Below are 22,145 nucleotides of genomic sequence, written 5' to 3' on the forward strand. Positions count from 1 at the left end.
ATGACGGGGGGGTTGGAATAAGATGGTCTTTATGGCCCTTTCCAATCCAAAGCATTCCAGAGTTCTGTGATGCCGTGACACCAGCAAGGTCGCCACGTCAGGCAGGAATAATCAGGAGAAGGAGAAGGGGAATAGCAGACTTGGAAGCGGTTCCTATGGCAGAAATAGATGATCACAAGCTGGGAGTGAGTCAGCAACACCATGGTGCCAGAGAAGCCAGAGAGCAGTGGTGGCCTCTTATTCAATCCTTGGGGAACACACTCCATGTTTTCAGGCACTTCTAGAAAAATTAAAGGTAATGGGAGAGAACGAGTTCTGGAAAGTACCAGAGCTGACAAGTTGTTTAGTCCAGCAGGAAGAACACTAGAGATTTTCAGATATGTGGTCATATGTGCAGAAGGCAATTTTGTGGTTACGTCGTTGATGTCTGGTGGATAAATGGAAATGTTGCTAAATATGCAATAAAAAAATCAGTGAGAAACCTGTTGTTTTTCCACCGTGTTTCCTAAACCGATTTCAGATAGAAACCCAGCAAACCCAAACAATTTATCCAGGGCAAGACATCCTTTGGCAGACAGCAGCTCTGGAAACAGAGCCTCCCTTGAGGCTATCACTTTGTTATTGGGTTGGATAGTTTTAATTTCCTTTTTTTCCCATTTCCCAGCTTTGCAAAGCTGACTGTGAAACTTCCAGCTTACTGCTGTTTTAAAATCCCGTGTTCAACAGGAATCTCTTGATATTAATATTAATTTGGTGGAGAACAGTGCAGAATATCCTAACTAGGGCACATCCTTGTTCTGGCAAGTTTCTTTCTAGATCAGCCTTAATAAAATATCAGATATCGTTGATTTTAATAACACTTTGTTCTGCAACAGGCAGCATACAGGTGGTAATATTTTGATAAAGAGCACCATTTCATTCTCACTGTGAAACTGCCACTCTTTTAAATTAAAATAGAGAACTAAGAAGCAACAAAAGTGGAAACATTATTTGGATATTAAAGAAAGGTGGGGTTTGGCAAGGTTTTGTTTTGTTTTTTTAATTCCCTTTCATTTTAAATCAAACCTAGAATTTGCCCTTTCATTTTCATTCGAAGTATTTCCCCCAGAATACCAATCACTCCTACAAAACTAGGAAGATAAATGGTTTCTAGAAGATTTTTTCTTCATTAACACCTCAGCCTGCCAGGCTACCAGGAAAAGTGAAAATGCTGGGTTTTTTTTAAATTAAGAAATACTCCACAACTATACACTCTGTTAATATTTAGTGCTGTAATGGAAATTATGATGGCAAAGACAGGCTTGCAGACAGGAGGAGATGTCAGCCAGTCCTTAAGGTCTGACTTTATGCTGATCTTTACTCTTAAAGGAATTTAATTTTGGAGGTCAGCTTCACCCCATTTTCTGTGTGGGGATTTCTGTGTTTCCAGCAGCTACACGGGCTGTTCTGGTGCCTTTTGAATCAGCTGTGGCTTAAATTCATGGGCTACCAGCAGAGGCTGTCCATAATCTCCATTTCCATGATTTCCTGCTGGAGAGCTACATCAGCACATCCCCTCCAAAATCCATCTCCTCCCGAAAGAAACTGGGTCTCAGCTATTTTTGCCAGGAAGGGGCAATGACAGGAAACTTGTTATCACTGCATCCTGCAGGCCAGCAGAGAGGTGGGTTCAGCTCGGTTCAGGCTGACAAAGGTCTTCTCTGCAAAACAAACCCCTGGCTGCCAGTCCCACACCTTCAGCTCGTTTGTAAAAGCACAAGGCTTGGCTGATGGGGGGAAAAAAGTGACGTTTGCAGACCTCTGCACTTGCTAAATTAAAATCCTTCTCCCTGTGGCTATTCAGCCTCACATTCCAGCGGCTGGGATGTGCTGTGGAGTGTCCAGACCAGTGCTGGACAGTGACAGAATACCAGAATGGTTTGGGTTGGAAGAGACCTTAAAGCTCATCCAGTTCCACCCCCCTGCCATGGGCAGGGACACCTTCCACTATACCCCAGTTTGCTCCAAGCCATGTCCAACCTGGCCTTGGACACTTCCAGGGATCCAGGGGCAGCCACAGCTTCTCTGGGCAACCTGTGCCAGGGCCTCACCACCCTCACAGACAGCAATTCCTTCCCAGTATCCCATCTAACCCTGCCCTCTGGCAGTGGGAAGCCATTCCCCCTTGTCACTCCATCCCTTTTCCAAGTCCCTCTCCAGCTCTCCTGGAGCCCCTTCAGGCACTGCAAGGGGCTCTCAGGTCTGCCTGGAGCCTTCTCTTCTGCAGGTGAACCCCCCCCAGCTCTCCCAGCCTGGCTCCAGAGCAGAGGGGCTCCAGAGCAGAGGGGCTCCAGCCCTCGGAGCATCTCCGTGGCCTCCTCTGGACTCTCCAGCAGCTCCACGTCCCTGTGCTGTTGTTCCCCAGAGCTGGAGCAGCTCTGCAGGGGGGTCTCACCTGAGGGGGCAGAGGGGCAGAATTCCCCCCTCCCCTGCTGACCACGCTGTGGGATCAGGCCAGGATATGAATCCAGTCGTTAACCCAGCACTGCCAAGCCCACCACTTATCCACATATTCCCTCCGTTCGTGGAGCATGTGATTTAAAGGACAGGCTTCAAACAGAGCCAAACCAGACAGGCTGGGAAGGGCTGGATGAAGGGAGACACTCCGCTGTGGGTTAGCTATCTTGGAAGGCAGATCTGATGGAAGCCTTCGTGCTGCTTCACGAAGCTAAGTTTAACCACACTGAAAAGTTGCAGAAGTTTAAACAAACAAACAAACAAACAAACCAAACAAGAAAACAAAACTCCAAAGTCAACAACAATTTGCTTTGACGTTTGTTCCCGGCACTCCCCACCCCCTGCTTGGAAATGTGCCTTGCTGGCCACGGGGAAACGCGTCCCGTGGGTGGGCAGGGCTGGGGCGGGCGGTGGGACGGGCTGGGAGGCGGCCCCGCTGGGGAACCCACGGCCGGTCCCGCTCACAGTCCCAGCCAGACCTGCTCCCGACATGGACTGCGGAGTCATCACCTCCAAGACCGTGCTGCTGCTGCTCAGCCTCGCCTTCTGGGTACCGCGGGGGTGATGCGGGGGGTGTGATGGGGGGGTTTCTGGCGGAGGGAGACGGCGCTGCGGGACGTGTCCGTGATCCCGGGGTTTCCAGAGTTTAGCCGGGCGTTTAGCTTACCTGTGTGCAGGTGACTCGTACTTTTCCGTAGGAAACCCCGCTTACATATTTTTAAAGAACAAGAAAATTTAGAGGTTGAAGTTTCTAAAACAAAACAAAACAAACTAGTTATGTCGGAGTTTGTTTTTTTTCTTGGGATGTTTTTATTGTAGTAGTTTTTCTGCTAGCGTTTTTAATTAAAGCAATCTTCAAGCTCGTTTTGTGATCGGGAGCAAGGGGAACCTTGTGGGGCAATGGGATTTACGCAGGAGCTGCGCTCCACGTTTGGGGCGAGGAGCCTTTTGGGGGGAGGAAAATGGCTGAGAACTTTGTTCCGACTGTGTTCCTGGCACAGTTACTAGCTTTCCGAATCACTTCCTCGATGATTACTTACAAGCAGGGCTAAAAAGCCGAGGGTGCAGTTGCGTACTTCTGTAGCCTAATCCCCGCTGGTTTTTGGGGTGGGGTGGGGTGTCTCGGCACCGGGGACTCGTGGCGCGGCCACCTCGTGACAGCGACAGCGGGGCTTGGGGTGGGTGGCTGCGCAGAAAAATAGGGGGGTTTTTCTGGTTATCAGTCTTGGGCTTTTCCTCCTCTGTGGGGAAGTTTGGGAAAGCCCCCGCACCACCGCCGCCGCCAGCTGGGGACTTGAGTGCTGCTGTTGCAGGGCCCCTGTTGAACCTCGTGTGCGTGTCTCAGTGCCGTGGTTTGGGGGTTCGCATCCGCTGTGTAGCTCCGGAGTGTTTTCCAAACGGTGTTTTGCCAAGGATGCTTCCAGTGGTAGCCTGGGAGCGAGGGGTCGGGAGTTGCTCAGCGTGGCAGCACCCCCCTGGCTGTGGGTGAAACGGGGAAGGCAGAGGGCTTTTCTAAAGCAAAATGAAAAAGGAGAATTAAAGAGAAGAACCAGAGCATTCCCAGACAGAGAAGCTACATGGAAAAGGGGGGGGGGGGAAAGGGCAAAAGGGGAAATACTACTTGAATGAAACCCTGAGTGAGGTCTGCCCTGTTTTGTAAATATGGGACTTGGTGCTGGCTGTCACGAGGAGCTTGTCCACTTCGTCCCATGCCTCCTTTATGGAGTTCTGCACCATTTATTGCTCTGTGTGCTCCAGGTAACTCTTGTCCCACTGGCACGAACAGCACAGCAGGCTGTGTTTACTGCTGCACGTCGGGCAGCATGATCTCACCACGTATATTTGTTTTGTGGTGTGGGGTTTTGTTTTTCTAGTAGCCACGGAGAAACATTGGAGCATCCCACTCGTTGTGTGTGGAAAGCCCCTGAGCTTCAACTTAGGTGAAACTCAGCTTAGCATTGTTGTTTGTCTTCTTAAAAATGAAACAACAGCCTTATGTCCTCCTAGAAAAGTCCCTGGTGCTTTTTTTTCTGCTGTAGGGGAACTCTCAAATCGTGATTGAAGCTATTAGGTCATCTGGATCCCTGGACCATCACAATTATCCTTCTGCACGTCTGTAGCATCTGAGTTTGGAGTGACCCAGACCAGCCCTTTGGGTTGTTTTTTAATCCAAGGAAGAGCAAGGCAGCCCCAGAGTTTGTGGCATTTAGATGCTGCTGCCACCATTACATGTGGTAATCACATTCCAGCAGCAGAACCTGGAATTCAGGTTTTAGGAGGGTGGAGAGGGAGGGACTGATTCTTTTATTCTCCTTCAGAACATTTCTAGCAGTTGGAGCTCTGTAAGTACAAGGCTCCAGATGATTATCAAAACACAAGATTTGCAAAGAACTTGGAGCCCTTCTCTAAGGAGTAATTCATGTCCAGGCATTGTATGCTGCAGATCTTGCCCGGCTTGGAAGTGATTATGGAAAATAATTCACCACCTGCGTATTCAGCAGCTGGTGCAGATCTGGTTCTTTGACAAAAGTTATTACTTAGGAATATCCTAAAAAGGCAAAAAATCCTCTTTTGGCTTTCTGATCTTTATCGTTGTGGAGGAGGGAGGAAAGTCAGATCTTCCAGAATGACAAATAGAGGCTCCCTAAATGAGGTGAAAAAATGAGGTTCTCTCATTACACCAGGCTCAGCATCCTATTTGCAGGTCATTCCGTTGGTGGAGAGGCTGTAAATGTGCATAACCCCCAAACAAGGCATTGACTGAAGGGTTTGTTAACTACACAGTTGCCGTTGGTGGTGCTTCAAGCTGTGGGAGTTCTGTCGACCTCCTGTTTTGCTTTTTAGTGCCTATTAATTAGGCCCGAGTGCGTGGTTGTTTTGGTGTGTGTTTGTCTCCTCTAGGTGAAGAGTGGCCACGCTGGTTTAGCTCATGGAACCTAAAAGAGGGAGAGGAAGGGTCAGAGGAGACTCAGATGTTCCTGGCAATATCTTTCCAGGGGATTTGGCTGGGTGGGATGTGTTGATGCTCTTTGAAGGAGAGAAGTGAAATGCTGACATTCGCTTGCTGGTCCAAGGAAAGAAACTGGGAATCTGGAAACCAGATGGAAGTTTCATGGTCCAAAATTTCTGTATCATGTGAACTGAACACCATCCCAGGGTGCTTTCCTTCAACCCCCCTCCTTCAGCCCTAAAGCTGTGCTGCTGAACCCAGCACCTGCCCCTGCTCGCCTTCAGCTTCATTGTCACTGAACAGACCTCTCTGCCTTCACAGAGGGTTTGGCATCCACTGGAGGTCCTGGGCACTGGGATGTGGACTTCCATGATCCTTCTGGGTCCCTTCCAACTCAGGATATTCCATGATTCATCACCAGAAGGCTACATGAGCTGTTCCTGCAGTGAAAATCTTGCTTGCCTGGGTTTCCCATTCACTTTTAACCAAGGGTGGGCACATTCCCAGTCCTGCTTCACTTGCCCAGCAGCAGGGAGGAAGGTAAAGATAGGTTATTGCCTGGGTGGGTTTAGCAGGACCAGGGAGGGAGCAGGATTTGGTCTGTTGACAGCAACAGGACTCCCCAGGGAGAAGCAGCCCAGGAGCACGATCCTGACAGGGAGTGCTCTCTCCACCTGTCAGCAATGAAGCCAGACTCTTATTTCCCCAGCTCATCCCGAGCTCCCTCCACACCCACACATCCTTAGGGTGCATTTGAGCTGATTACAGGCCATTCAGGAGCTTTACTGACTCTCCAGAAGACGCAGCTGGGTTTTGCCTCCTTGCCACCAAGAGATGAGAACTACAGTTTCTGGGTTGGGATTTGACTCCATAACGTCACAGAATCACAGAATGGTTTGGGTTGGAAAGGACCTTAAACTCATCGAGTTCCACCTCCCTGCCATGCGTAGGAGCATCTTCCAGTAGACCAGGTTGCTCAAGCAATCACAATATTGCTGTGGTATCACTTTTAATTAATTTTTAGTAATGGGGAGGGATAAGCTTACCCATAACAAAAAGTTCCTGCGTATATAAATGGTTTGAAATCACTCGTGCCGTTGATGGGTGGTTTGGGAATGCTTGCTGTGAAGCCCCCGTCAGAGAGAGGAAAAAAATAAAAAAAAAGGGGGGAAGGAAGGGAAAGTTTAATCCCTCAATGAGATGAAAAATGTAGTGAAAAGCAAAGGTTGTGTTGGAGATTATTGGTGCTCCACCTTCACTGTTAGAGGTGGGGGTATTCTCCAAGGAATCATGAGAGGTCTTGGGTGTCTGTGACCTGTTTCTCACCTTTCTTCCATCTGTTCTTAGGCAAATCCTTAATCCTGCCTGGAGCTGCCTTCTGTACATGACAGTGGGGGACAGGCAGCTCTGCTGGGTTTTAACACTCCCTGTGATACTGGCAGAGAGATGGGAGAGCTGCGGGAGCAGCGTCCATGGTGGAAAAAGCTGCTTAACCAAGAACTGCGATGAGTTTGTTTCCTTTTGGTACATCCAGTGAGTGAAACTGGTTTGTTCATTGACTTCTGAAAGGGCTCAGGACCAAGCTTCCCCTCTAGATTCCTTCTTTCTGCTCCTCTGATGGAGCTTCTCCCCAGGGCTGAGAGGGATGTTTTGACCCAGCACAAGGAGTGTTGGGTAGGAAGGGGAAAGCATTGACGGTTGGAACAGGGTGATCTTTAAGGTCCCTTCCAACCCAAACCATTCTATGGTTTCTACCTCGTTGCTGAACTGTGGTGGAAGAACAGCCACGTGATCCAGAGTGGTCACAGGACAGGGCTGATGTCAGGGCTTTCTTACAGGGTCCGGGCACTTTGGGGTGATCCTCTTGAGTGTGCCTTGAAAGGGTAAAGTTCCTCCTTGTTTTAAACTATTTTGCCCAAAATCAGGAAGCGGAACTGCGCTGACTTCCAGGAAAATCTGCTTTGCTGTGCGCGTAGGGGCCTCACGGACAAAATGAAAACGAGGAGCTGGTGCTCTGTGGTCAGGACAGGGCAAGTGTCGGGATGGTGATGTGGATTCTGAGGAATAAGCTCAGTGGGACTGTCCCCAGAGGTCCCTGAGGCTGTGGAAGGACCTGCTGGAGGACACTTTGTTGAGGGGGAACAGAAAGCAGCTCTGCTGTAGATGATATGAACGGAGTCCTTCCTTCCTTTTCCCCGAAAGCGTTGTCAAGCTTCACTGTGGAGCTGGCAGGGTCTCTTTGCATCAGGAGAATCCCAGCCTGCACTTTTCCTTAAAGGAGGAGGCGCACAGCAGCCACATGGCCCTGCTGTCCTCATCCCTTCCCTCCCAGCTGGATGACAGGCACTATTTCAGGGTGGATTAGAGGCATCTTCCCTGTCACTGGCTCCTAGACTTTTCCCTGGGCTTCAGGATTAGCTTCACTGTGATTTAGGTGCACCTTTGGTTTAGTCATCTGGTTTCTGAGCCTGGAACAGCTGGTTGAGAAACTAGGGTGGTTCTGAGGTTAAATATTGACCTAGAGGGTGTTCTGTGTCCAAACAGGCTGGTCAAATCCAAACCAGCCTGGCACTGGCTGATAAATCCATCCATGCTCCGCTGGAGTTACAGCAAGCTTGTGCCCACTGTATTTTGGGAGAATACAAGTAAAAAGGCTGGTGCTGCTTTCTCCTTGTCGTGGTCCTGTTGTCCTCAGAGGTGTGTGGTGCTCTGTGATGGTGATCAGCAGCAGCACCCTGACCCCGAGGTAGGGATTTAAGCATTAGAAGTTGTAGGATTTGAGCAGGATTCCCTGCTTTGTAGAGGTGTGCCGTGTCTCCATGAGGACATCCCACCCTTTATGCTTTGTAGGGTACATGCTGGCTTTTAGGGATGGGAAAATAACCCTGAAATTAGGCTTGGGGAACAGAGGAAGATGTGCTAGGACAACTCTTAAGGAGAACATTTATTTAATATAGCTTGCAAACAAGCTCACTAAACCCAAAGTCCACTCCTGAGTGTGCGTTTGCAGCATGTAAAAACTGCAAGTAAATGTTGGGTTAAGTTTGGAGGGTTTTTTTCTCCTGAAAAGGGAGATACAGGTTGTCAGGACATTTTGGCTGCTCCTCATTGTTTTCATTTGAGGAAGAGAAGGGAAAAGCAAGCACTTCCCACTGTACCCACGGAGCAGCCCCAAGGTGAGTTTTGAAGAAAGGCTGAAACATGTCCCATATGATGAATATTTAGGTATAACATGCTTTGAAGAGTCTCCCATGGCTTTGTGTCTCAGAACAGTTGCCTTGGTTATGTCCCATCTCTGTACATCATGTGAGGAGACCGTGGTATGAAGGTTTTAACTGGTGGGTAAGGACTGGCACAGGATCAGTGGGAGTTCTCTCCCGGAGCTCTTGGTGCTGCTGGAGATTGAGGGCGACTTGGGAGGGGCTTGTAGCTTTGATGCTCTTTGCTCCAATCCAGAGCCAACTTGCCCAGTGCAGTATTTTTTATTGTTTTGTGAATCGGTGTTTTCACAACTCGAGGGTCTGAGGGAACACAGCAAGTATGTGAACTGGTGTGAGACCCCATCCTGCCTCCAGCTCTGGGGTCCAACATCACAAGGACGGGGAGCTGCTGCAGCAAGTCCAGAGGAGGCCACGGAGATGCTCTGAGGGCTGGAGCCCCTCTGCTCTGGAGCCAGGCTGGGAGAGCTGGGGGGGTTCACCTGGAGAAGAGAAGGCTGCAGGGAGAGCTGAGAGCCCCTTGCAGGGCCTAAAGGGGCTCCAGGAGAGCTGAAGAGGGACTTGAGACAAGGGATGGAGTGACAGGACAAGGGGGAATGGCTTCCCACTGCCAGAGGGCAGGGTTAGATGGGATATTGGTAAGGAATTGTTGTCTGTGAGGGTGGTGAGGCCCTGGCACAGGTTACCCAGAGCTTTTCTCCACGGCTGTCCTTGCCCAGATGATGCTGTTTTAGCTCTTCTCTCTGGTGCCCAGTGACAGGACCAGAGGCAGTGGGCACAAACTGGAGTGTGGGAGGGCCCCTCTGGACATCAGCAAACCCTTTTGCATTGTGAGGGTGACCTGAGCAGGGGACACAGGCTGCCCAGAAAGGTGGTGGAGTCTCCATCCTTGGAGACAGCCAGAAGCCATCTGGACCTGGTCCTCAGCAGCCAGCTCTGGATGGCCCTGCTGGAGCAGGGGCTTGGACCAGTTGATCGCCAGCAGTCTCTGCCACTCCAGCCCTTCTGTGAGCTTGCCCTGCACTGGTGCATGTCCTGCCTGTCAAGCAGTGTCCGTGAGGGGTGTGTGACCAGGAGCTGCAGCATAGGTGGGTCCATCCCCTCCTGGGCAGTGTCTGACGGACACACTCCAGAGCCTGCCTCGTGCAGGTGGAGGGAGGGTCACACGCTGTCCTGGGGGAGGCCAGAGAACACAAGTGTGGCAATAACTGATTGACCATTCGGAGAAATTATTACCATAAGCAGGGTAGGAAATGGTAGCTGAGGCCAGGAGGTGCATTCCAGCTGGCAGAGCGTTAAATCCGGAACGGGAGAAGGGAGAGGAATCTGTGCCAGTGGAATGGGCAGTGCTGAGCTGGGGTTGACCTAATTGCTGGGGAGAAAACAGCTTTGTTTCAGGCCAAGGGAGACCTCCAGGTCTGGGGAGCTGCATGGTCTGTGTGGGCTCAGAGGAGTTTCAAACAGGAGCTGTGAAGTGGTTGAAGTGAGCATAAAGTGAGGAAGGTTTTCTCAGGCGTGCCCAGTACCTTTGTGTTCCCCTGAAGTCAGTCTGTGGAAAGAACACCTGTTTCCTCTGTGGGAATGGAGTAGTGCAGCAGCCATGGAGAACTTGAAAATCTCATGGTGAATGGGGAGAATAAATCTTGTAGCACAACAAAGCAGCAAGGGAGCCAGAAAGTAATTCCCCTTGTCATGCAACCTGGCTGTGGGGTAATAAAATACGTTATTTATGGAGGAAATGTACAAACCCTTTTGAGCAGAGGATTTACCTGTCAAGGTAAATAAAAAACGCTTTTTGTACACAGAAAAAAAACCCCAAACCCAAAGATATGGAGTGTCTTCTGCAATGAGGAGGGGATGGGGAGCTGTAACTGAGACCAGTGTTGCTGGTATTCAGTTCTTGATATAGTAGGCGTGGGAGCAGCACAGTAGAGGAAAACACTTGGCAAAGTAATAATTGGAGATGATATCCCATTCTGTCCTGTGGCACATAAAAACTGCTGAAAAGGTGATAGCATCCCAGTGAACGTAGGTGTTGGATGGGAAAGCAAAACATCAGCATCAGATGTTGCATTGGGTGAGGTGCCCTACTCAAATCACTGCTATGCAAAGACACTGCTGGAAAAAGCAGTTTTCAAGCCTTAAAATTACCTCAAACACCTCCATGAGCTGACTGTGGAGTGAAGAATTAGAAGGGAGTGGTTTGGAAAGGGTTTTTGTGGATATTCGTAGCTCTCCCAGTATGCATGTGTAGTAGTCTGCGGCAGAAGGCAACTGGTATTACTGTTTCAGGATAAATGGTAGTATTTATCTTGTCTGGGTTTGCCTGTACAAAGTTAATGACATGTGACAAAGTCAAACCAGCCCGAGTCTTGTGCTGGGGCTGGGAAAGTCCCGTTTGATGTCTGGGGAAAAGTCTCACGGCCTCAATTTTTTACTGTGTAGAGGCTGCATCTTGCTGGACGCGCAGGGTGAATTTGGAATTTACGCCGTTCTTAAGCTTCTCCTTTTACCCTTTCAGCTTTGTTACTCTGCATTTTTAACTGACCAGTCTTTTAAAAAGGAACCCTTATACTTGTCCACAGTAACAGACCAAGTCGTAGAATCAACACTCTGAAATAGGAAGATGGTGGGAGAAACTTTTAAAAAAAAAACACAAAACCTCCAACCAACAGACACTGCATTTTAGTTTCATGGTTAGTAGTTTGGCCCCTTTGCTGTATTTTATCTGGGTTTGGCAGGGGACAAAGAGGCCTGTGCTGATAGCTGCAAACAAACCTCTGTTCTCAACCATCACATACGTTTGGCTTATTAAAGCAAATAAGGGAAAGTGGAAAAGTATCTGTTCTGCCTGACTGAGAGATGCAAATTTTATATATATAAATATATATAAATATTTTTTCTATTTCAGAGGGAATTTTGAGGGGCCCCTTCTATGACTGTGACAGTGATAAGGTGTTGTGACTTATTTGCATGGCCATAAGTCTCTAGAAAGGCAGGGGCTTATGGTCATCAGCACGTAAAAACAGTGGAACACAAAGCAAAAGTCTTGTTGTACTTTAAATATATATAAAATCTACTATTTTCCAGTGGCTGTCCTGTTCTGTATCAGTGAGACAGCCCAGACTTCTCATAATCATCCTGTCCCATTCTGTTTCATGGGGGAGATTGAATATTCTGTTTGTGCATTAGGTGGCTGGACAAAGCTCCAGGTTGTTGTATATATACACCTGTGTATGCTGGCTGGGTTGAGTATGGAAAAGGTGTGTGAAGTCAGCGTGGCCAGCCCAAGTCCTGCCCAAGCACCAGCCTGGGAAAACCTGGTTGCTACGGCTTTGCTTTCTTTTCTCTCAGCCCCAAGGAGTCCGTTTTTCTCACTGAAATAGTTCCTCTGCTTTCTGTCAAGGGCATGGGGTATCAGAAATCCTGGTGTTAGGTCCCTGAAGGGTGGGAGCTGTGGTGGGTGAGGCAGCAGGGGCGGCCGCAGCTTTGCCGCTCAGCTGTGGAAAGGGGGTTTCCTGCAAAATTTCCACTCGCCCCCTCCCTTCATCTTGTCTCAGGGGAGTCACCAGCGTTGTAACCAAGCACCAGCAGCGTTTCTGGGCTCCCTGATGAGTCAGCTGGGGCAGTCTGGGGAGGAAGGGGTCAGGTCTGGGTGTCCTGCTTGCCGTTGGTGGACCAGGGCAACTGGTTCTCCCGCTCCCGCGCTGCGTCACTCCTTGGCTGCCCTGGGCTGAGCCTCACCCCTGCAGTGTGTGATCCTCCTCTGCACTGAACTCCTCTGAAACACAGCCTCCAAGCAGGACAGTAACAACAATTGTGAAGAACAATAACAATTTCTGGTGTGAATTTCTTGGAGTAATCATGGCAGCCTTGGACATAATTTTGTTTGAAAATGTGTTTGACTAATCATAAAGAAGGAGGTATTTGATCTCTTCCTCCTCAAAAGTAGCTGCTCAAACTGGCCTTTGTGTTTGTGAGATTGTTTTGGTTTTTTTTTTTCTTGAGATCCAACAGAAACCTGTTTAATCTGGTGTACTTTCCTGGGCAGATGCTTAACAATTTTCAGTCAAGGTCTATCTTCAGCAGCACAATGGACATTTGTTGTACTTCTCTTCTAGAGAAGCTTCCTCTTAGATCTAGGATTGGGCTGAAGATTTTGTGATGTTGAGGTGAAAAAACCCTCTACAAGATTTTGAACCTGCCTTAAGTACTGGGAAGGCTTGAGGAGAGAGTTCTGACTTAACGTTCCGACATATTTTTCATCTTTGGTTTCAAAGTTTGTCTCTGGGACTTATCTGCAAAAATAAGTCAGGGAACAGATCATTATCGGCGATACCTTCCACTCCTGAGTGACCCTGCTCTTCAGAGTTCTTCACTTTGAATTAAAAACCAGAGGTGAAGTTGTGGCTGTACCTCAGTTTGTGGGGCAAAATGTCAGCTTGCTGTTAAGTCACATCTTTACCCAAAGACTTCTGTTTTTACCTGAGCCCACTTCCTTTTTCTGCTTGGAAGCAGAAGTTTGGAAATCAAAATAGACCTCTTGCTGGCTGTGTTTTGTCTCTGGGTAGAAACCAGGCAGTCCTGAGTACTGCAATAAAACCTGCTGTGAAAGTGCTTTATATTTGATGTCCTTGAACTCAACGCTGGACCCCGTGATGTTTGATTGCTGTCGTGGAGCTTTGCTAGTTCTGGCTTTAGGGGACTTCCATGAATTGGCTTCACAATCTATTTTTTTTTTTAATTTGTGGTAGCCCTTTACTTGCAGTATGGTTTTTCTTAGTTCCCCACAGTTGGTCTGTCTTTAGCATTTCCTGTGCTGCTTCCTTTGCACTGCGTGTTGAGCACACTGGAAATGGGTAGAAAACGGGGGGTATGAGTGAGAGATGAAGGATGTGTCTGTTGTCTGAATCGCTTGCAGATGGATAATGAAAATACTGGGGGATTATTTTCTGTCATACGCCCTATAGGAAGATTAAATTATGGAGGAAACTGTCTTTATAAGTACAAAACTACTTGTGGAGGCCGGGACCAGAGGTTTGGGGAAGAACAGGGCTGTCCATTCTCTGAAGATGAACACTCTACATTTTTACTCATTCACTAAGTCACAAGGCAGTTTAGTTGTGCACCTTTTGACATGACATTGCTCCCGAATGCAGATGACTGATTTACTTGCCAAAAACATTGTTTATGCCATTTTGTACCACAGCTGTTCAGTCTGTGCTGCCTTTCCTGTGATTTTGGGGTACAAGCACAGTGGCTGGAAGCATCACCATGTTGTGTCTGCGATCATGGTGGAGGAGCTCTGGGGGCCCAGGTTGTGGAGCTGCTGGAGAGAGTCCAGAGGAGGCCACGGAGATGCTCCGAGGGCTGGAGCCCCTCTGCTCTGGAGCCAGGCTGGGAGAGCTGGGGGGGTTCACCTGGAGGAGAAGGCTCCAGGGAGACCTGAGAGCCCCTTCCAGGGCCTAAAGGGGCTCCAGGAGAGCTGGAGAGGGACTTGAGACAAGGGCCTGGAGTGACAGGACAAGGGGCAATGGCCTCCCACTGCCAGAGGGCAGGGTTAGATGGGATATTGGGAAGGAATTCTTGGCTGTGAGGCTGGTGAAGCCCTGGCACAGGTTGCCCGGAGAAGCAACTTTGCCTCCTTCTCTGTGGCTGTCCTTGCCCAGATGGTGCTAATTCAGAACAGAGAATAGGTGGATGTGCATCCAGCCTTCCAGGCCAGAAATACAGGATACACGTTGCTCTTTTTGTGCAATTGAAGGCCAAGCAGGATGGAGGTGCTGTGTCCCCAGCCCCAACTTTAGTGCTGCTGCCACTTTTGAGTTCAGGAACACGGTGTTGAAGGAGGAGAAGCTGAGGCTGCTCCTCCTGGACACCTCACTCCTCTGGTGAAGTGAGAAGGCTGCCTTTTGAGGTAAAGTGGTGTCACCCTTTCCCTGCATCCCTAAAAAGGGGTGGGAGGAAGAAGCCTGGGTTGCTCTACACCTGCAGACAGGGAAATGGGAAAGATTTTCCTCAGTGAGAGGAAACTTTAGGAACTGCTTTAATCATTAGCACCACTTGAAAACCCAGTGCATGTGGAGAAGAAAAACAAAACCCCCCTGAGAACTGGTGATCGTATTCCTTTTCCTGATATTCTTTGTAGGTGACCTGCATGAGCCCCAGCACAGCAGGATCTTGCATGGCATGTACTAAATGTCACTAAGGGTTGGTTTGATCCTGTTTTCAACACTTGGTGCATATGATCCCAGTAATTCTGAGGTACAGGCATCACCCAGGAATGCAACAGTGGTGGGATGAGAGCTGTCTGAAACAAAGGATGGTCCTGCACTTGGAGATAATTGAAGGGCAGGCAAGAGACTAGGCTGGAGGGGAAAGAGCTAAACAAGGTAAGGGAATTAGTCCTAGCTCCAGCATGAGGAGTGTTTGATTTAATTAAAAGGTACAGTGCTGGGGAAGTAATGAACTCTTCCAGAGCTGGATGATGAAATTCTGCTGTGGCCTGTTGAAAACAGACTGGTTTCCCTCAAGTTTCCAGAGTGTGAATATGGATGGTGCTTCATTTTACTTGTGCTGCAGGATTATAGAGGGTAGATGAGCTTTCCTAACTCTTGAGAGGTTTTTTATGCCATAGACTCGGCCATGCCTTGCCAAACCTTGTCATTCAGTATTATTTCCAGGCCTGCACTGTAGACAAAAGTCTTCAGTTTCCAGGGTGTCACTAGTGTGCATTGGCCTCAATCAGCAAAACATCCTTCTGAGGGAGAGATTAATTTAGAGGCTGCAGAAATCTGTTTCCTGCAGGAAAAGGAGGGACCATGTTTTGCTGAGACCAGTGGTTCGCCTTAGTGGTTAATGCTGTTGACAGAGTGGGAGGGATGAATTTTTCTCAGGAAAAAAAAAAAAAAAGCCCCAAATCCACAACACATCCCCCTGAAGGTGTCCAAGGAATGCCTGGATGTGGCACTCAGTGGGGCTGGGTGACAGGGTGGGGATCGGGCACAGGTTGGACTTGATGGTCTTGGAATGCTTTTCCAACCAAAATGATTCTGTATTCTGTGATCCTGTAAGTTGATTCCTGCAAATGCAGCTTAGGGTGAGATGTAGGTGACCTTGGCTGTAGTAGCAACAAGACAACACCAGCCACCTAGATGATAGAAGAAGAAGAAGAAAACATTAAAGCAAAAATATTGTGGTCCTGAGCGAGCCAGAGCTGAGATTAGTGTGTGTGTGAAAAGAATCGCAAGGTCAAGCTGGAAAGCTGCTTGAAGCATGATTGTTCTTTGTGGCTGAAGGAAGCCACGGGAGTGTCTGTGTGGAATGTGTGGAGATAAGTAACACCTGGCCTGGCTTGATAGCTCAGGCCCTTCTTCTGTATAAAAATGGAGTAATAAAGTTACAAGAGAGCTCTGCGTGGACAAAGTCTGTCTCCTGTGGATTCACTCACCCAAAAGGGTGCCAAGTGAGGGACCTTTGCCGCACTTGGGTAGGCAGTTTGAGCTTGGCCTTCTGCAGGAACACTGTCTGATATGTGTTGATGGACTCCAGCATTTCAGCTTGGCTAAAGAGGTGCCTTATTAAGCAGATGAGCGATCCAGTGAATTTTGTCTTCTCTGTGTTCAAGTTTTGAATGGGTACCTAGTTTGGTTAGTAGTTTCAGACGCAGCATTGTTTTTCCTTCTGGTTCTTTTCACACTGTAGTCACTACTTCTAAAGCTGCAATATTAATTGCACTGTTACAGAACGGTGCGTGTTTACCTTCCTGGGCAGATGCTTAACAAAAAAACCAGCTAATAACTTTCTTCCCTCGCGTTTCAGGCGGCAGCAGCGGGTCTGAGCTATGTCGGGGCGTACGTCATTAACACCTACAAGAGCTATGACAACTTCCTGCAGGACAAGTACGCCGTGCTGCCCGCCGTGATCATCATCTGCGTGGCCGTGGTGATGTTCGTCATTGGGCTCATCGGCTGCTGCGCCACGTTCCGGGAGTCTCGAGTTGGTCTGGGGCTGGTGAGTGTTGCATGTTCTTGAGTGTCTTCTTCTTCTTCGCGCTGCTGCACAGTGCGGGAGGTGCTAGGCTGAACCTTGGGATGCACGAAACAGAAAGTGAAACATTATTAGGATGTACATCACCGAAGCACTGCTCGTTTGCGTGAGTTGTGTGTCACTGTGACACACTGACTGATGGTGAGTGAGGCACAGCCTGAATTATTAGTGACACCAATACCCCCTGCCGTGGACAGTCTCATGGCTCTGCCTCTGATGAAGAGGAGTCTGGAAAGCACTGAGTTTTGAGAAGGTTTGGGTTGGAAGGGGCCTTAAATATCCTGTTCCACCCCTCCTGCCATGGGCAGGGACACCTTCCACTAGACCAGGTTGCTCCAAGCCCCCGTCCAACCTGGCCTTGGACAATTCCAGGGATCCAGGGGCAGCAACAGCTTCTTCTGTTCTAAATTATTTTCTGTAAACTACTTTGGTTGTAGAGGCCACAACAGATAACAATAACTTACTGCTATAAATTAATATGAAGTGTAATGTGCAGTTGAATTCGAGTGCTGTGGAATTCTTCCTTACGGTCTCTCTTTTGTATTTGCAGTTCTTGGCCATTATCCTGGTTATCTTTATTGCAGAGGTATCTGCTTTTGTCCTGGGATTTGTTTACAGGGAAAAGGTAAGCAAAGAATTAGCATCTCTGTCCCAACCTAAAAGTAAAGATCTTGCATTTTTATATCATTTTTAATATATCCAGTTTTCTTGTACTTCATCCCCTATCCTGCAACCTGCAGAGCAAGTGGAAATGGGGGTGTCTTTTTTGGGATTGTGGTGAATACATAAAGTACCTGGCAGGCATCACATCAGTCTCTCAGTTGGATTAAACAGTTATTGATGCTCGCAAAGGAGGGCTCATCCAGCAGGGGAGACAAAATATGATTCTGGTTCAGTGTTACCTGAATATTATCCACATAGCTTGGTATTTGTTCTTGTTGGGACACAGATCTTTTGCGTTTTCCGCCAGATAAAACTCTTATGGCTCACGTTAAAACCATCTGCATATTTTTTTCCTTCTTTAAATAGGTAAAAACTGACGTGCAAGGCACGATGCGCTCGGTCTTTGAGCAGTATGATGGGAAAAACCCAGAGTCTACAGTTGTGGATTACTTGCAGGAACAGGTAAGAAAGTATTTAAATTGTCCTGGGAGTTACTTGGAAAAGAACAGTTGGGTCCTAAAGAAGGAATTCAGGCTGGAAAAGGAGGGGAGGAGATGTCTGTGGTGGTATCCTGGAACTTGGCTGTGTTTAGCATCTGGTTATCCAAGGCAGCTGAGGGTGCTCCCCACTTTGCAGAGGTGGTGTTTTCAGGCTCCTGGTGTGAAGTTCACGCGGTGAATGATTGTGTTGAAGGAGTGGCATTTGGATCAGGCCAAATAAGCAGTACAAATGAGGAACTGCTGCTGAGAACACTGCCCCACGAAACAGAAAGGTGACGGAAGACTCTGTCCTGCAACTTGTCACTTTCATATTGGAGCTTTCACAAAGAGTAAATCATGAAGGATGTAACGATGTATGAAAGGAGGTTGATTTATTGTATTTGTGATTGTTTTCCTGAAGCACTGCTGCTTGTAAATCTGCAGCATACAAAGGGCACCTCTGGCCCACTGTGCCTAAGAGAGGTTTAACTCAACATGAACCTTCATATATATATATAATATATATGAATAAGTGTAATACATATATTCATACATCCCTGTAACTGCCTTGTGTTTGGCAGCTTCACTGCTGTGGGGTGAAGAACTACAGTGACTGGACGACCACACAATGGTTTAATTCCACTGGGAACAACAGTGTCCCTCTGAGCTGCTGCCAGCAGGATGTGAAGAACTGCACAGGGCATCTGGATCAGCCACAGGAGCTCAACACCCGGGTGAGGATGAGGGGCTCGGGGTCACTGCTGGGCCATGATCACTCTCAGCCAGCAGGAACCATGGAGGAAAGCACGTCAGGCTTTAGGGATATGCCCACAGCTATCTGGGCCAGGGGAGGAGACTCGTGTAGGATTGACCATGCTGAATCTGGAGGATGAAGATGTTCCAAGGGCTGGAGCACTTCCATGGTGGAGGCAGGCTGGGAGAGCTAGGGGTGTTCAGCCTGGAGAAGAGAAGGCTCCAGGGAGACCTTGGAGCCCCTTCCCATGCCTAGAAAGTGCCTGTAAAGAAGATGGGATCAAACATTTTAGCAGGGCCTGTTGTGATAGGACAAGGGGTGATGGTTTTAAACTAAAAGAGGATCAATTTATATTAGATATAAGGATGAAGTTTTTTACAGTGAGGGTGGTGAAACACTGGCACAGGTTGCCCAGAGAAGCTGTGGCTGCCCCATCCCTGGGAGTGTCCAAGGCCAGGTTGGATGGGGTTGGAGCAACCTGGAATAGTGGAAGGTGCCCCTGCCCATGGCAGGGGGTTGGAACAGGATGATCTTTAAGGTCCCTTCGAACCCAAACCATTCTGTGATTCCATGAACTCCATAGCAGGGTTTTCAGTCCGGAGAAAAGCCCCTAGGTTGAGTTTTATAGATACCATTGCTGGTCTTCCTGTCTTTGAGTTTTGGGTACTTCCCTAAGTGACCTGAGCTAGAGAAGATTGGGAAGCAGCAAATGTCAGTGGATTGCGATTTGTCAGTGCTTCTCCTCAAGCCATCAGGTCTGGAAGGCAAGAACGGAGTCCCTCGGGTCTGCAGTGGTTGGTTAGGCAGGCCTTGCTTCCTTTAAGGGGTTGGGGAGGAAAAGAAAGAAAAAAGTCCAGCTGAATTAACATCATTTGATAGGTTTTCACCTCTCTCTTTCCTGGCAGGGCTGTGCTGAGGAGCTGGAGTCTGGGCTGCAGAGCGTTATCAGCTATGCCATGCTCGTGATCCTGGGGTTCGCCATTGTAAAGGTAAATGTTTCTGCCTCCTCCCTCATGGAAAACAGTACTGCCTGCCCTTTGATCTCAGGGCTTTTTCTTCTGCCATGTCCCATCAGCCTTTTTTCTGGCTCTGAAGTAAGACTCGGTCCTCTGTTCCCCACTTGTGTTTCCAGTTGTCTCCATTCCATCTGCCTAACAATGAGGGGAGGGATCCAAAAAGATAGTAGGGGATTTGGGATGGCAGGTCAATGGAGAATCCATTTTATTGTAGTACCATAGAATGGGTTGGGTTGGAAGATCTTAAAGATCTTCCAGTTCCAGCCCCTGCCATGGTCAGGGGCACCTTCCACTAGACCAGGTTGCTCCAAGCCCCATCCAACCTGGCCTTCAACACTTCCAGGGACAGGGCAGCACAACACAACTGTGCCAGGGCCTCACCACCCTCACAGCCAGGAATTCCTTCCCAATGTCCCATCTGTAGCAGTGAATCTACCTTGTATGGGAAGCTGTGGTTTGAATGTGTTTCAAAATGGCCCTGCCCTCTGGCAGTGGGAAGCCATTCCTCTTTGTGCTGTCACTCCATGCCCTTGTCCAAATGCATGCTTAAATACTTTGCAGAACTCATTTTAAGTCCAGAATAACCCCAGGCTTTCACTGAAAGATAACTAGGAATTAATGTGGACATATAAATTAATGGGGGGAACCAGGGAGGAAAATGTTGAGATGGAACTATTACTTGGAAATTGATATGCAAAAATGCCACTTTCTGTAGATGTATTTCTAAGTGTTTTTTCAGTACGATGGAGTCCTCTAATATACAGGTGTTGAGTTTGGTGACTGAAACAACAAACACAGCACTAAATCTCTTGGGCACTCTCTCTTTCCAGTTCTTTGGCATGCTGAGTGTCTGTGTGCTGACTTGCAAGAAAGAAGAAAGTGGATACCAGCCTCTTTACTCAGGGGTGTTTGCTTAATAAACGGCAAAGATCAATTTTTCTTTTGCTTCCTGATGATAAAATAGACTCGTGACCATACCACAGCTTGGATTTGTGACTTCAGATAGCACCAGATGGTATTACAGACTCCAGAAAGAAATGTTCTTCTGCCCTTCTTCCCTCTGCCCTGAAAACAGAAACGTGCAGCAGAAACTTTACATTTTTAATCACTAAACTGGTGGAGACTGCAGGAGGGGTTTCAGTTATCTTCACAAACCTCTGATCATTCCCCTGGCGAGGTTTAAACAGCAAAAGAAACTTTAGAACGCCAGGCTTAAATATTTTTCATAAACATGGGGATTTGTAATATGTTTTCTCTATATCTGTACAGTTGTGCAGTTTGTTTTTGGGTTTTTTCCCCTCTTTCTTATGGTCATTTGTTGTAATGCTGTTTACTGCAGAGGCTGTTAGTGCAAGACAACCCTGTGTTTAAAGTCTAGAACAGACATTTGGGTTGTTTTTTGAAGCAGCTATCAAATGTGAACAACCCCAGGTAAGGAGGGGATGTGTGTTTTGAGCTTCTGGGCTCAGAACATCTCTGTTTGCCTTATTTTTTATCTATTTCTTAATTATTGACATTAAAAAAATTTTTTACCTCCTTTTACTGATGCTGTTATGGTTTGCCTACACAAAGACAGACCGTGTCAGTCCGTTTCATGTGGGAGTTGCCAAGAGTTAGGGGATGAATCCAGCATGGAAGATGGGAGTCACAGGACATGTTTTCTCCACGTGGCTGTGTAGATGGGACTGCTGGAGGGGCTAGTGCTGCCTTCACTGCCCCATGGAAGCTTTGACCACCTTTCTCCACTAGAAAATGTTTAAAAGATGCATTATTTTACAGAGCAGTTTTGATAACCTGCTGTAGCTCTGCATTCGCACATTTTCCTTTCTCCTTAATTCTGCTGGATGCGGTCACTGCGTGGATTTAACATGGTCCTTGCTTTAAGGTGTTCCTTCTTTAACTTGTTTCTATGTTAATCTGTTCATCAGCTCTTCAGGATTTGGGGAGGGCGGGAACTACCAGCTGTTCTGTATCAGGGAATTGTGGAAAAGCAACACAATTTTTGCCTTTTTTTTTTCCCTTGGAGAGATAAGCAGCCTGTCCTTACCAATAAACCTTTATATTTGTAGCTAATTAGAAAAAATTAGTTCGGGGTAAGTCTATTATCTCCATCCCTACCCCGAGAAAGAAAAAAAGCAACGGGCGATGTTGTTCTATGGGAAACAGACCATGTATATGCTGAAAACTGACTTAATTGTTATTGAGGGCTTACTTTTCTGTTGAATGCCGAAATAAACTGAATTTGTGTAATCAAGTAAAAAATGTGGCGGGTTTTTTTTTGGTTCCTGGCGGGGGGAGAAGGTCTCTGGGGCGCAACCGGAGCTGGCGCCCGTCACGGCTGCCGGAGCCATCCCGCCTCCCTTCCCTGCTCCCCTCAGCCATCCCGCCTCCCTTCCCTGCTCCCCTCAGCCATCCCACTCCCTTCCCTGCTCCCCTCAGCCATCCCGCCTCCCTTCCCTGCTCCCCTCAGCCATCCCGCCTCCCTTCCCTGCTCCCCTCAGCCATCCCGCCTCCCTTCCC

General features: G+C 48.1%; 1 protein-coding gene across 1 annotated transcript; it reads left to right on the forward strand.

Moving 5' to 3' along the window:
• The first annotated feature begins 2,909 nt into the window (after window positions 1-2,909).
• LOC113961351 (tetraspanin-36-like) lies at window positions 2,910-21,887 on the forward strand. Its single transcript, XM_027671641.1, has 7 exons — window positions 2,910-3,046; window positions 16,486-16,677; window positions 17,264-17,338; window positions 17,743-17,838; window positions 18,437-18,589; window positions 19,515-19,598; window positions 20,456-21,887. Exons 1-7 carry the CDS (start codon window positions 2,987-2,989, stop codon window positions 20,540-20,542), a joined length of 747 nt encoding a protein of 248 aa, XP_027527442.1. The 5' UTR covers window positions 2,910-2,986; the 3' UTR covers window positions 20,543-21,887.
• Window positions 21,888-22,145: the final 258 nt, after the last annotated feature.

This window comes from Neopelma chrysocephalum, unplaced genomic scaffold (assembly GCF_003984885.1).
Source record: "Neopelma chrysocephalum unplaced genomic scaffold, ASM398488v2 Primary Assembly neopelma1_97116, whole genome shotgun sequence".
In the NCBI taxonomy this organism is placed as follows: Eukaryota; Metazoa; Chordata; class Aves; order Passeriformes; family Pipridae; genus Neopelma; species Neopelma chrysocephalum.